This window comes from Mixophyes fleayi, chromosome 3 (assembly GCF_038048845.1).
Source record: "Mixophyes fleayi isolate aMixFle1 chromosome 3, aMixFle1.hap1, whole genome shotgun sequence".
Lineage (NCBI taxonomy): Eukaryota > Metazoa > Chordata > Amphibia > Anura > Limnodynastidae > Mixophyes > Mixophyes fleayi.
Genome location: NC_134404.1, coordinates 54,787,902 through 54,801,754, shown reverse-complemented (window position 1 = coordinate 54,801,754; position 13,853 = coordinate 54,787,902). Strand labels below are relative to the sequence as shown.

Here is a 13,853-nt window from a genome sequence, read left to right as displayed (position 1 = left end):
TGAATATCTCTGGATACCATCTGACTGCTTGGAGGAGAGCATATACATAAATTAAGTACGAAGCATTTGAGCTGCGGTCTGGAAATCATCTTTTAACACTAGAAAGTAATTGATCTGATGTGGCGCTCCACTCAGTGTGCAGCCTGATGTATGTAAAGGAGTGTCCACTATTCTCCACAAGTTGAGTACAAACATAAAATACAGTTAACATACACTAAGCGCGCACCTTCTCACATACCCCAGGAAAAAGGGGATTTCTGTATTCCCTTCACTGGATAGATGACCCTTATTTCTCTCCTCAAATGGAGTTCCTATAGTCTGAGAATCAGACTCATGGGAATAAAAAACAAATGGAGAAATAATAGTGCAGATTGTCTAAAATATAAATATATAAAAGTCCACAAAGTTCCCGGTCAGAAAATGTGTTCTTCAACTTCGTGATGAAAACGAAGAAATACCACCGCAATTCATGTGACTTTCTACACCATCTCCCCCAAAGATGTATGCTTACAAGATGTTAGCTTTAATAGGGCATCTCTAGTAATCCTTCCTGTATATCGCTTACAAATTCCTCCATAGAGTATGAACATGATATGTCAGAAAGAAAAAATAAGAACCATCTGGTGCAATATCAAAAAACACCATTTAATAAAAATATATTGTCTCCATAAAACATAGAGATCTATACACATAAAACATGACATCAAGGTTATCCAAAAATGGTAATGTGTAAACTCATACCAGATGAATTCAGGATATTCACAAGAAAAACTCCTCCATGATGCCAGTTCACCAATGTAACGAAATCCCGCTTACACTTATCCCCCCAACGCGTTTCGACTCTAGGTTAGAGTCTTTTTCAAGCTTACAATTGTATTCCAGGATTGAGAGAGTCCTATATAAGTGAAAATTCCAAGACTAAGAACATCTGCAGATATTAGGCCTAATTATGGACTTAGACGTTATCAATGTCTGTATGATTTCATGAGAAGTTCCTTAATTACATTATATTGGGTAGTTGGTGATTAATTAGATATGCTGAGTGGTTTGAATTAAATATTTATTAATGTTTTAATAATAATTTGCAATAAATTATCTTTGCACAATAAGATGAGCGATCTCATTGTTTCTTTTGTACTGCTGTTGGTTTTATTGTAGGTACAGTACCTACTACTTTGAAAGCTAAAGATCTACTGGGCACCCACTAGCATGATTGGGCAGTGCCAGGTGGGGTTTGGATGAATTAGGGTAATGTTATAGGTGTCTGCACCATTTAATTGGAATCTTGGCTACATGCAGTAATGATTCTTGGTGTTGCAGATTGTCTATAGAAGTCTATTGAAATTCAGTAGCTAAAAATTGTACATTCCTTGATAAGCTGTGTCTTACAATCCTTTTTTTGACTCCTGCAATATGACTTGATTTTTGCACATTCCCTGACAACAATGTTACTCTAAAACCTATTAAAACATTATGATGTACAAATCTAGCACATAGCTGGGTGACTTTCATAAGAAATATATGAGACGTCAATGACCACTAGTTAGAGGAAGACTGGAAAACTTATAATTAATTAAAAGGGTGGTTTAGTAGGAAGGACTTGAAAGTACAATTTCTGAAGTGAAACTTCAGCGACGGTACCTAGTAAAAATCTGAGATGAATATGTGTAATGGAAGTGACGCCATCCACTTCCCCAGCACACTCTTTATAAATCCTTAGAGCCCTCTGACCTGCTGAGCTGTCCCACTAGAGCAACCCCAAGGGAAGTAAGAAAAAAAACACACAAAGGCAACACATGGGACAGTACAGCCTTGTTCACTGAATTTTAGGCAACTCTCATCTCTATCACAATCAGTTTGTTCAGCACACAAACCTGGCAGTGATCTTCAAGCAAATTTAATTGGCTTGTTTCCTGCACTGCAGAGGAATACACGTTACTCGGGTCCGATGGGGTGCTGCTCAACTATGGGCTGGTCTCTCCGCAAGCAGACAATAAAAAAATATATGCACTATATTGAGAGATGTGTTCAATCTGTTTAAAACAGTTTTCCGGATAGTTGTATAAAATGCAACATTAGTGTATTAAAAAAAAATCTGTTTGATGCAGATGGCAACACTAATAAGAGGAGAGCCTGAATATGAGTGCATGTGGCAGGCTTTGGAGCGGCTGCAGGCATACTGGGAGGACATCTGTCCCATGGTATGGAGAACAAGCTGCTGCTGCACAGCTCTGATCACAAGCAGACACTCTCTGTACAGACATGTTGTTGCACCCTGGGGAGGGAGAATCGGTCTTGTCCACACCCCTGCGTCCTCCCCTAGCTTGTGCACCCATACAGTTGTGCCCTCCCCTGACTTGTGCCCTCCACTGTCTTATACCCTGCCATGACATGTGCCCTCTGCTGACTTGAGCACCCGCACACCTACACACTCCCCTGACTTGTGCATCCGACACAGCTGTACCCTCCCTTAAATTGTGCATCAACACAACTGCACCATCCCCTGCCTTGTGCACCCACACACCTGCATCCTCCCTTGACTTGTGCACCTACACATCTGTACCCTCCTTTGACTTGTGCACCCCCACACCTGCGTCCTTCTCTGACTTGTGCACCCATACAGTTGCGACCTTCCCTGACTTGTGCCCTCCACTGACTTGTACCCTCCCATGACTTGTGCCCTCCACTGACTTTTGCCCTCCATTGACTTGTGCACCCACACACCTGCGTCCTTCTCTGACTTGTGCACCCATACAGTTGCGACCTTCCCTGACTTGTGCCCTCCACTGACTTGTACCCTCCCATGACTTGTGCCCTCCACTGACTTTTGCCCTCCATTGACTTGTGCACCCACACACCTGCTTCCTTCCCTGACTTGTGCACTCGCACACCTACACACTCCCCTGACTTGTGCACCCTCACAGCTGTGCCCTCCACTGACTTGTGCACCCACACACCTGTGTCCTCCCCTGACTTGTGCACCCACACATCTGTACCCTCCCTTCAATTATGCACTCATATATCTGTACCCTCTCTTGAATTGTGCATCAACACACCTGCACCCTCTCCTGCCTTGTGCACCCACATATCTGTACCCTCCTTTGACTTGTGCACCCACATACCTGTGCCATCCCCCAACTTGAGCATCCACATATCTGTACCCTCCTTTGACTTGTGCACCCACACACCTGTGCCCCCCCCCTGCAATGCAAAGAAGTTTCACTTAAAATGCAAGTGCTTTGCATATTTTTTTTTTTCGTTTTGCCAGCATATACATTACTGTATACAGTCCCACACAGATGGACACACCAAACATCTGCATGGATGCACTTCAATATGTGCCGGGGACATCCACTTTTGTCTATGGCATCAACCTAAAGTACTCTAAAGCCCCCTCTAAATTCCATGCTTTCTACAGTTAATGGCTCTGGTGGTTGACTTATGTTGTAAAGAACATTTTCCTAGCATGGCTGTGGTATAGTCTTTCCTTTAGAAGGAAATATCAATGCTAATCACTATATAATACTGATCACGTTAAACCCATGTTGCAGTATTTCTTTTCTGACGGGAGGGGTAACTCCAGAATGACTTTGCGACCATGACCTGTCGCCCAGTGTTTGTTTAGCATGATACTGCTATTATCTATACGTCATGACTTTCTCAGCCACCAGACTTAAACCCAATCAATCATATTCTGGGATCTTCTGGAATGCGGCCTGAGGCAACATTTGCCACCACGATTATTCAGGCATCAGTTGTGTGACTTTCTTGTGGAGCAATGATTCCCTCATGTGCAGATGGTTCCCTCCCGCATATATCCACACATTGGTAGAGTCAATAGCCACAGCACATACTGGCTATACTGGCAAACATAGTGGCACAACTGTTAGCAGTCGCAGTCGCGGCGGCCGCGGGCACCGCCGCGACTCTCACCTGGTTCCTGTAGGCGTCCCTGTCATCGCTATGGCGACCGGGACGTCACTTCCTGCCTTTACCCGACCGTTGCCAGGGCAACGGTCGGACACTAACTTCAGGGGCGCTGCGTCCCGGCAGCCGGGAACAGCCAGGCGCATGCGCAGAAGCGCCCACAAGCCTGTGGGCTGATTAATGTGGTAGGGTTGAGCCTGCCCATGTGATTTCAGAGCTAGGTTCTGATTGGCCACTACTGGTATTTAAGGCAGTGAGGTCTGCAGCCTCACTGCCGGTTATAGCGTTCTGTCCTCAGTCCTGCTGCCTGCTTGTGCTATCCATTTGGTTCTTGCTACCTTGGATTTGACTACCCGTGTTTTGACCCCTGCTTGTTCTTGGACCTGTGACCCTTCTCTTCTGACCTCGACCTTTTGCCTGGATTTCGGATTTTGCTTCTCTGCCTGTGTGTCTGACCCTTCGCTTGTCTCTGGATTTTGCATCTGTGCTTGTGACCCTTTGACCTAGGATTCTTCTTAACTGCAGCCCACCAATCACTCCACTCCTGGGTACTCCTTTAAGCCAGTATACGTTACTCGACCCTCGGTCGGCCCGCAGCCCAGTCTGTCCCCACCACTAGGGGCTCCAGCGAACACCGGGCCTTCAGAGTAGTCCCCGAGTTTCACTGTACTGGCTTGGGAGTTCCTAACAACAACTTCCTATTAAGTTACTTTATATTGGTTAGCACTTCTGTCTCAGAGCACTGGGGTCATGAGTTTGATTCCCGACCATGTTCTTTTCTGGGTGGAGTTTGTATTTTCTTCTCATGTTTGCGTGGGCTTTCTCCAGGTGCTCCAGTTTCCTCAAACACTCCAAAAACATACTAGTAGGTTAATTGGCTGCTATTAAATTGACCTTAGTCCAGTGGTTCCCAAACTTTTGCAGTTCGTGGCACCCTTAGAGTCTCCAAATTTTTTCAAGGCACCCCTCCAAAATAATTACTGAGCAGTCCTGTTTTAGAAGTAGTTGGGTCAAAAAATTGTAATAAGTATTTAGGTCAGGACAAAAATACTTATTTAGTTGTATGCAAAAATGCCCCTCTGCATCCAGACACTCTGCCCCCTCTGCATCCAGGCACGCTGCCCCCACTGCATCCAGGCACGCTGCCCCCTCTGTCACGCTGTCCCCTCCTCTGCCCTCTGTCACGCTGTCCCCCCTCCTCTGCTCTGTCACACTGTGCCCCTCCTCTGCCCTCTCTCACGCTGCCCTCTCTGCCCTCTGTCACGCTGCACCCTGTCACGCTGCACCCTGTCACGCTGCACCCTGTCATGCTGCCCCCCTCTGTATCCAGGCACTCTGCCCCCAGGCACGCTGCCCCCTCTGCAGTCCTCTGTCACGCTGCCCCCTCTTCAGCCCTCTGTCATGCTGCCCCACTGCCCCCCTCTGCTGCCCGCTGTCCCCCTCTGCTGCCCTACTGTCCCCCTCTGCTGCACTGTCCCCCTCTGCTGCCCACTGTCCCCCTCTGCTGTCACACTGTCCCCCTCTGCTGCCCATTGTCCCCCTCTGCTGCCCCACTGTCCCCCTCTGCTGCCTGCTGTCCCCTTCTGCTGTCACACTGTCCCCCTCTGCTGCCCGCTGTCTCCCTCTGCTGTCACACTGTCCTCCTCTGCTGCCCGCTGTCTCCCTCTGCTGTCACACTGTCCTCCTCTGTTGCCCGCTGTCTCCCTCTGCTGTCACACTGTCTCCCTCTGCTGTCACACTGTCCTCCTCTGCTGCCCGCTGTCCCCCTCCGCTGTCCGCTGTCCCCCTCCACTGTCACGATCCTTTTCACTCTGCTCCGCGCCAGCCATAAAAAAAAAGAGAGCACAGAAACTTACCAATCCGCGCGGCGCCGGGACCCAGCAGCCTCCTCTCTCCCGCAGCTGTCACTGAATATCCCCCTCTGCTGCACTGTCCCCCTCTGCTGCCCACTGTCCCCCTCTGCTGCCCACTGTCCCCCTCTGCTGTCACACTGTCCCCCTCTGCTGCCCATTGTCCCCCTCTGCTGCCCCACTGTCCCCCTCTGCTGCCTGCTGTCCCCTTCTGCTGTCACACTGTCCCCCTCTGCTGCCCGCTGTCTCCCTCTGCTGTCACACTGTCCTCCTCTGCTGCCCGCTGTCCCCATCTGCTGCCCGCTGTCCCCCTCCGCTGTCCGCTGTCCCCCTCCGCTGTCACGATCCTTTTCACTCTGCTCCGCGCCAGCCATAAAAAAAAAGAGAACACAGAAACTTACCAATCAGCGCGGCGCCGGGACCCAGCAGCCTCCTCTCTCCCGCAGCTGTCACTGAATATCGACGTCAGTGACAAGCTGCTGCGGGAGAGAGGAGGCTGCTGGGTCCCAGCTGATGATGATGAATATGCAAAAAGATACAGACAAACAAGTTTATTTTCAGTGTGAGCTTAGCTAGCATTGCTTTATTCAACAAAATATATTGCTTACAACTAGATTTGTTTTGAATTCCTGGGTCATGGATTAAATGTTCCTTCACTTTGCAATAAGTGACTATTATAATAATTGTACTGCAACTGTGACTACATAAATGTCACAATATATTTTCATCATTTAGCTTTTGGGAAAGCAAAAAAAAGTAAACTATTTTTTCTTAAAACAAAATGTTTTACATCTGCAATTATGCCCGAAATGGTAGCACATTAGGGCCACTGTAAGATGTTCTAAAACTAACACTATTTAATGACATCTTTAAATATCTTTATAAAACCAGGCAATGCTTTGTGGGTTTAGGCTGTTAATTTAGTTATGTATGTGAATGTAATGCTAAATGATTGCAAAATTTAATTGTGTGATTGTTTTCGATTTTGTCAGTTATACTGTATAACATCCTATTAAAGCAATATTTTTTGACAACACTCTACCTTTAGATTCTGGAAGACTTCCACGAGCATCTATAGCATCTGTTATTTTAGTTGCTATTTTGTTTGCTTCCTGGGCTGCAATATGCTGGATTATAGTTTGCAGATGGTAAGTTGCGTTTGCTATGTTTTTCCACTTATTATTCCACATTTGTTTATTGTCACTCATTTGTATGTCAAGTCTCTTGTATATTCTCAGTTTCACCTGTAAATGATGGACAATGTCGTGTCATTAGCCTGCCAGCATCAGAATGCCTTACAGAGTATATTGCCTGCTCTTACATCTCTATACTTGTGTGTGTGGCGCTCCATCTGTCATTTCTGCTTCCCTGGATAAAATTGTCAATCACTGTCTGTGTTAACCCGCCGAAGTCACATCTGCATGTCTTTTTCCCTGATCAGTTCAGTGCTAGGCTATGCAGAATGTATGATCATCACAATAATGCTTAGTTTGAAATTCATTATTTCTAATTTGCTCTGCTACACAATAGATTTTTAATTACATAATAGTTTGTTGATCTTTCAGTCATGGCAGAGTCTGGTTACGACCCTAGGGCTTTAGACAAGACACTGATATTGTCACCCTTTTACCCTCACTGTTTGTCCAAAAAAAACAAACATGTAAAAATAGGTTAGGGCAATCGGGGACTTAGTGTCCACTGGGCCCTAAGCAGGAGCTTAGGTTGCCTAATGGATGGCTCTCAGTCACGCAATGCTACAATTTAATTGCCTTGCATGATCTTCAGGTAATTAAACTCCCCCATAGTTGTTAATGGAATGAGCAAATTCCCATTCATATAGGAGATTTTAAATAATTCCTGTCAGGAAAAGTGTTTTATTGATGAGTATTAGAAACAAAGTAAAAGGTACAAATACAAGTTGGCAAACTCGTTAAATACAGTCAACCTTGGTTGATAACAAGTAGGAAGTAAATATGTTACCCTGTAATTATAAACAGCAAATAAGAACCCAGTTTTTTGTTTTAATATAGAAAATATTAAAATGGAGGATAGATGCAAGAGGTAGGAATGTTTAAAGGGGAGAAGGATTTTTGAAGGAACCAGAGGGAGAAGTCAGGAGGGTGAGCAAATAAGTCTCATAGCAAATTATATTTCGCAAGGTAAGGAGGTGGTTGAGCTCAGCCCAGGTAGACTGAGTGGAGTAAGTGAAATCCTGGTGTTTATGGGTATACATCTATAGGAAGGACAACTTCATATTGTCATATGAGATGCAGTGCTCCCTAATCTTACAAAATCAAGTGGATGAGCCCCTAAAGAAACAGGTCATAATTCCATTATGTATATACGTCAGAATATATTACAAATTCCTTGATGTGAGGCAGAGAAGCCGGATTTTAAGTCTATAGCTATCTGACATTACTGATATTATGTGTCATACAAGTTTATTTTGGCGGCAAGAAGCCCCAGTAACCGGGAGAGGAAGAAAGAATTTGGGAGAAAAAGTGATGTCAACATGAGCAATTCGCTGGATACAAGTGTTCCATTCCAGAATCACTGTATCCCTTTAACTTTCTGCACCAAATAAGTAGAAAAGAACCTCTTAGTGAGCAAGCTCCCCAACCTGTAGATGGAACATACTAATAAAAGTGAAATCATTTCTAAGCATTTTCTTTGATTTTCACACAGAGCTGCTCACCAGTTTATCCAAAATATCAGTCTATTCTTCTCTGTCTAATTGTTCAGTTAAGTCAATCTCTCATTAACTCTGATGATGGACTTTAATAGAAGTAATTTAAATAACCAAATAAGCAGATTAGTCCGTGTGAGAAGGCCTGTCTGTGGCAGAGGGTAGAGGTCTGATGGTTACAATCATGAAAATGGAATGATAGAAATGTCTGAGTTGTAAGTATTACAGAAACTCTTTGGTACGGACTTTGTCCTGCAGGTCAGAGATGGTAGGAGAGGTTTGCAGAGGAGCTACATCATCTGAAAAACATAGTCCACCAATCAACCAGGAAGCAACAAAAAAAAGGCAGATGTTTATCAGGGGGAAATTACTCCAAATCATAACTGGACATGGTGAAGGGGATAAAAAGTATAATTAATTAGCATAGTCCCATATAGTTAAGGATAATTAAAAAACTCAATGGGTCCTGATTGAGGGGGATGTTGGTATTAGAGAAGCCTTAGTAGCATCAATAAAGTAGGTATATCCATACATCCCACTTCTAGTTATTGCTAAAAGTTAGAGTCTGGAGGGGATTACCATTGAATGCAATGGGCAAGCTGCGAAGCCAAATAAATCTTTTTCAAAATACATTATCCCAAGACCTTTCCTGCATTTACACCAATTGTGGATGTTTATTTGATTTTGTGTATTTGCCACCTAAGTTGAAGCTAGTTTCAAGGAAATGTTTTGCTGTGTCTGGAATGATTAGGTCCAATACCTAATCGTCTGTGATGATTTTTAGTGCAACAATGAACCATAACATATGATCTCTTCAAAAAGGTTGTTTAAGGAGGTAATGGAGTTTGTAAGAGTAAATGAAACATCATCCTTATAGAAGGCTAATGGTTCAATAACCTGAGCAAATATTATGGGAGAAAGACAACCAGATTGGCGTGTGCCATTATTAAATACAAAGGGGGAAGAAATATAGCCATTGGCTGAGACCCTCATAGTGGAATTATGGTAACAAGGAGAGACACCAGTGGCAAAGTTCTAAACATAAAAGGCCATATAATATGGTCAAAAGTCTTTTCGGCATTGAGGGTCATAATCATGGAGGGTGATTTACACTACTGGACATTATGTAATAGGTTGTCACCCTGAAGAGGAAAGAGACCACCAAATGATATGTCCAGGTGACAAACAAATCTTTCTCTCCTCCAACCTATCTCCCTCTTTTTATCCATTGTGTCCAACTGCCTCTCTGCCACTGCACCTGCATGACTAAGTCACTTCAAACTTAAAGGACTTTCCACAAATGTTGTTCAGTGCGGTGCTCACTCAGAAACGTATTCCTACCCGGAAATAACTTCACTGACAACGCAGACTCCAGTTATTACAGGACATCATCATGCCCCTTCAGCAGAACTATCTATAGTTAGAGGTGGTCCTTACAGTCCTCTTTCACAGGAAGAATGTAGCTGCCAAAGAACTTTGAAACTTTGTTTTTATTGTGCTAGTGCTAAACACTTCCTACTGTCATGTCCACATACAAAACAGAGGTACCCAGGTGAACAGGCTATAGCCAGTCTAACTCCCAGTAAAAACATTATTCTGGATCCACCTTTTATTACTGCTGCTTGCTCTGAGGTGCCAGCCGCTACCTCCTGTTCTAAGGTGCCAGCCTCTGCCTCCTGGTCTAAGGTGCCAGTTCCTGCCTACCGCTCTGAGGTACCAGCCTCTGCCTCCCATTCCAAGGTGCCACCCACAGCCTCATGCTCCAAGGTTCCAGGCATGACCTCCATCTCCGAGGTACTAGTCATGTCCTCCCATTCCATTGTACATTTATGGTATAGTTTACCCTACACTACACCTTGCTGCAAACACCATCATTCTTAGAGCAGCCACGCTGTACAACTCTATCTATCTATGCTCATACCTGCTGAAATATGCATATTGTACATGATCAAACACAAATATTGTCCATTTAAACTTTCTTACATCTACCTAAACATTTAATTTTTAGTCGAAAACTGTCTTTACTGCACTATCCTTACCCACAAAACCTGTTTTCTTCATTATAGATATACTGTTGCATACTCTTCATAACAAATTTATTGAAATGGTACTATCAACAATCAGGATAGGCAGATATTCAGAATTGTAGGTTCTATACTTCAGTTGCAAACGGAAATGGTGTTCAATGAATGAGTTACAAAACCGCCCATCTTGTTCAAGTGTGTTGCTGCAAAGCTATTGTAAAATACAACAGGGGCATAATGCGTAAAATCAGAGAAATCATTAAATTAAAATTTAATCCATTCTTTACTTAGAAATATAGAATTGAATAAAGGGAGAATTTCCATTGTTTTATCTACCAATGCACTGTTTTTTTAAGAATCTATCTCATGTATCTTCAGCAGTTTCTGCATAGTGCTCTATTGTGTTGCTCTCCATTTCTCTCCACAACTTCAGAATGCACCCTCTTGTTTCAGTAATCAGCAACTTACAATCAATGCTTACCCCACTGTACATTTTATATCACAGGAAATATTTCTTCAAAGAATCTGCTGATTCCGACAGTAGAGAAGAGTTGAAAATGGATGGATTAAAATGTCAAAGTATTTCTCTGTCATTTCCATCTATTCCTCTAGAACAATTCCACGAAGTAAGTTGTGCTACATAATGTTAAACCCCGGTCACCTGATCTCCACTTATCGGAAGTGTTTGGTTGCAGTTTTTGGCGCTAAAGGTGACACGACAAGTTATTAAGCTTAGGGGAGCAATTCATTTTTCACTTGGGTAACATAGATTTTGGATAAGTGTATAGGCTGGATACGTGTTCAAATGACCAATTAAAACCTGTATTTTGTGTTAACTCAGGTTGTCCTTGCCTTATATTCAATTTTGTTTGAAGATCTGAAACAATTAAGTGGACAAATATGCAAAAATAAAAGGGGGCAAAAACTTTTCCACACCACTGTGTTTATTGCATTCTGTGTTTCTGTGATTTAACAAAACAGATGGATAATTTGACTCTCCACTTATTAATGAAATAGTAGTATTACTTAGAACAGCAAATCATGCTGCCATACATTAGTTTATGTTTACCTTTTTTTAGATTACATCAATTATCAGCAAGTCTGGGCAGTTAGCAGGGATCATTATAAAGAAAGAAGTCTGTGACAGCCAAAACTGATTTAGTTGACTTTTGGGTCTTGGGGGTATATTTACAAAACTGCGGGTTTGAAAAAGTGGAGATGTCGCCTATAGCAACCAATCAGATTCTAGCTGTCATTTTGTAGAATGTACTAATTAAATGCTAACTAGAATCCGATTGGTTGCTATAGGTAACATGTCCACTGTTACAAACCCGCAGTTTAGTAAATATACCCCTTGGTCTAAAATTTTAGCATTTAGGACAGAACCACCAAATAGACTAAAAGGCTTAGTTATGAACCACAAAACATGAAGACCTCCACTGCTTTCTCTGTCTGTGAAAGTGTGCCTAATTTCCTGACAAGCGCATTTTAAGATGAACGTCCATTTTCCAGTCTTTGGAATCACACCCCATTAAATAGGATTGTTACATTTGCATTCATCTCTACAAACTGTCGCAAAATTAGGACCAACAATGCTCCACGCATTTCACCATCTATTCCACACACAGCAATGGAAACTCATGTGCACATTCACACAACCAGAGGCATTCTTACACATGTACAATTCCCCACCAGAAAGGACACAGCCAATGCAAGCACGTAGACGAATTGATGCTGGTAAACCGCAAGCATTATTGGGCAATTGGCCTGTTTGTATGTGACCGAAAACTACCGCAATGCCCTATAATCATCTGATCAAAGCAGATTGGATCATCATCATCATCAGACATGTTGGTAAATTCCTTTCAATAGGCACCAGTGATACCAGAAATTAACTAAAATATTGTGCAAATATTTTTCAGTCTTTTTCAATCTGGCCACTAACCCTGGCCACTAACCCTGGCCACTAACCCTAGCCACTAACCCTGGTCACTAACCCTGGCCACACTGAAAATTTGCAATAAAAATGTGTTTTATCATAAATTAAATTAACTGTTAACAGTATAATAAATAACAACATTTTTATTTTCAAATATAAACCATTTTTTAAAATAATTTTTGAAACATTATTTACATATATAAAGATCACTTCAATACATACAGTGCATACAATGGATTTTAATAGTATATCTCTGTTCCATGCAGTGGTTCTAGTGGCACACCTACATTTAATTTTAAATTGAAAGACTACGCTGTGTCGCTCATCACTATCATCCAGCACTTACATCAGCCCTGCAGCAGGTGTAAAAGATACGGCTGAAAACAAGCGTAATTATGACAGACACAGAACTTGAATCGGACGCTTCTGCATTGATATGCCTACCTGTACATTGCCTACATTACTCCACCTCTTCCCTCCTCCGTTTTGCCCCTCAAGTCTTAGGGCGCCAGGTGTATGGATATGAATTGCCAACAATTGCATACATTAGAGTAGCATCCGCTCCTAGGCATGAGCAGTGCGGAATCCAGCAAGATATGTTTTGCAAAGTGTCGTACGTCCAAATGTAAATCAGATTGCCTGGCATATGCTCCTCACTTACATAAAGTGATCCCCCTGCTGGAGTTTGCGCCTATTCCGATCCTGCTGAGCTGTCGGATGGTAAGGGGAAGGCAGTGCACCCTGGTAGGCTCCAGGCTTACCATTTTACGCCACTCATGACTGCAAAGTCATTAATGTGGAGCAATCACCTATACCCAGTGGAGGAAGTTATTTTTTGGGGTGAACAATATTTATTAGAATGTAACATATCAATTTACTGTGTACCTCAATCACTGAGGCTTAGTGTGACCTAGTGACTACATTTTCATTTCACAAAATAAATGTCTGGTTCCACTATTTGTTGGCAACAGGTTCACTTTAAGGCTTCAATACTGTGCTCTGCTTTAGACACCGATTAAGGATGATTTTGTCGTCTAACACAGTGTTTATCTTTTTCAGGAGACAAACAATGGTCATCACATTATACTACATGTATAATGAAAGAAACAAAACACAGACGTAACAGTAAAACATACCGCTCTGAGCCGGCACCTCCACCTGACATTTGGAAAAATAAACATACTTTTTTCAGAAATTTGAACAACTATAAGGGTACTGTCGTAGAAATATGTGATGCAATGGGTCATTGTCTCTAATCCTGTACTGTTCTGCTTAAGAAAAATAAATAGAATGCATTGTCACCATTTGTGAATGTAATATGTCAATTTACCTGTATGTATCTATGAAATTCGATTTACTATAATATTATAGCTGCCTTCCCTATCTTCTGCACAAGGTGTCTACAAGTAATTTCTAATTACAAAAAT

The 13,853-nt window shown here is 42.7% G+C and overlaps 1 protein-coding gene across 1 annotated transcript in view; it reads left to right on the top strand.

Moving 5' to 3' along the window:
• The window catches only part of TPO (thyroid peroxidase), a 155,032-nt gene extending 141,440 nt beyond the window's left edge, over positions 1–13,592 (top strand). The window contains exons 10-12 of the mRNA XM_075200837.1: positions 6,826–6,925; positions 10,993–11,113; positions 13,486–13,592. Of these exons, the coding sequence (XP_075056938.1) occupies positions 6,826–6,925; positions 10,993–11,113; positions 13,486–13,524 (260 nt within the window). The 3' untranslated portion in view covers positions 13,525–13,592. The remainder of the gene's footprint in view (positions 1–6,825; positions 6,926–10,992; positions 11,114–13,485) is intronic.
• Positions 13,593–13,853: the final 261 nt, after the last annotated feature.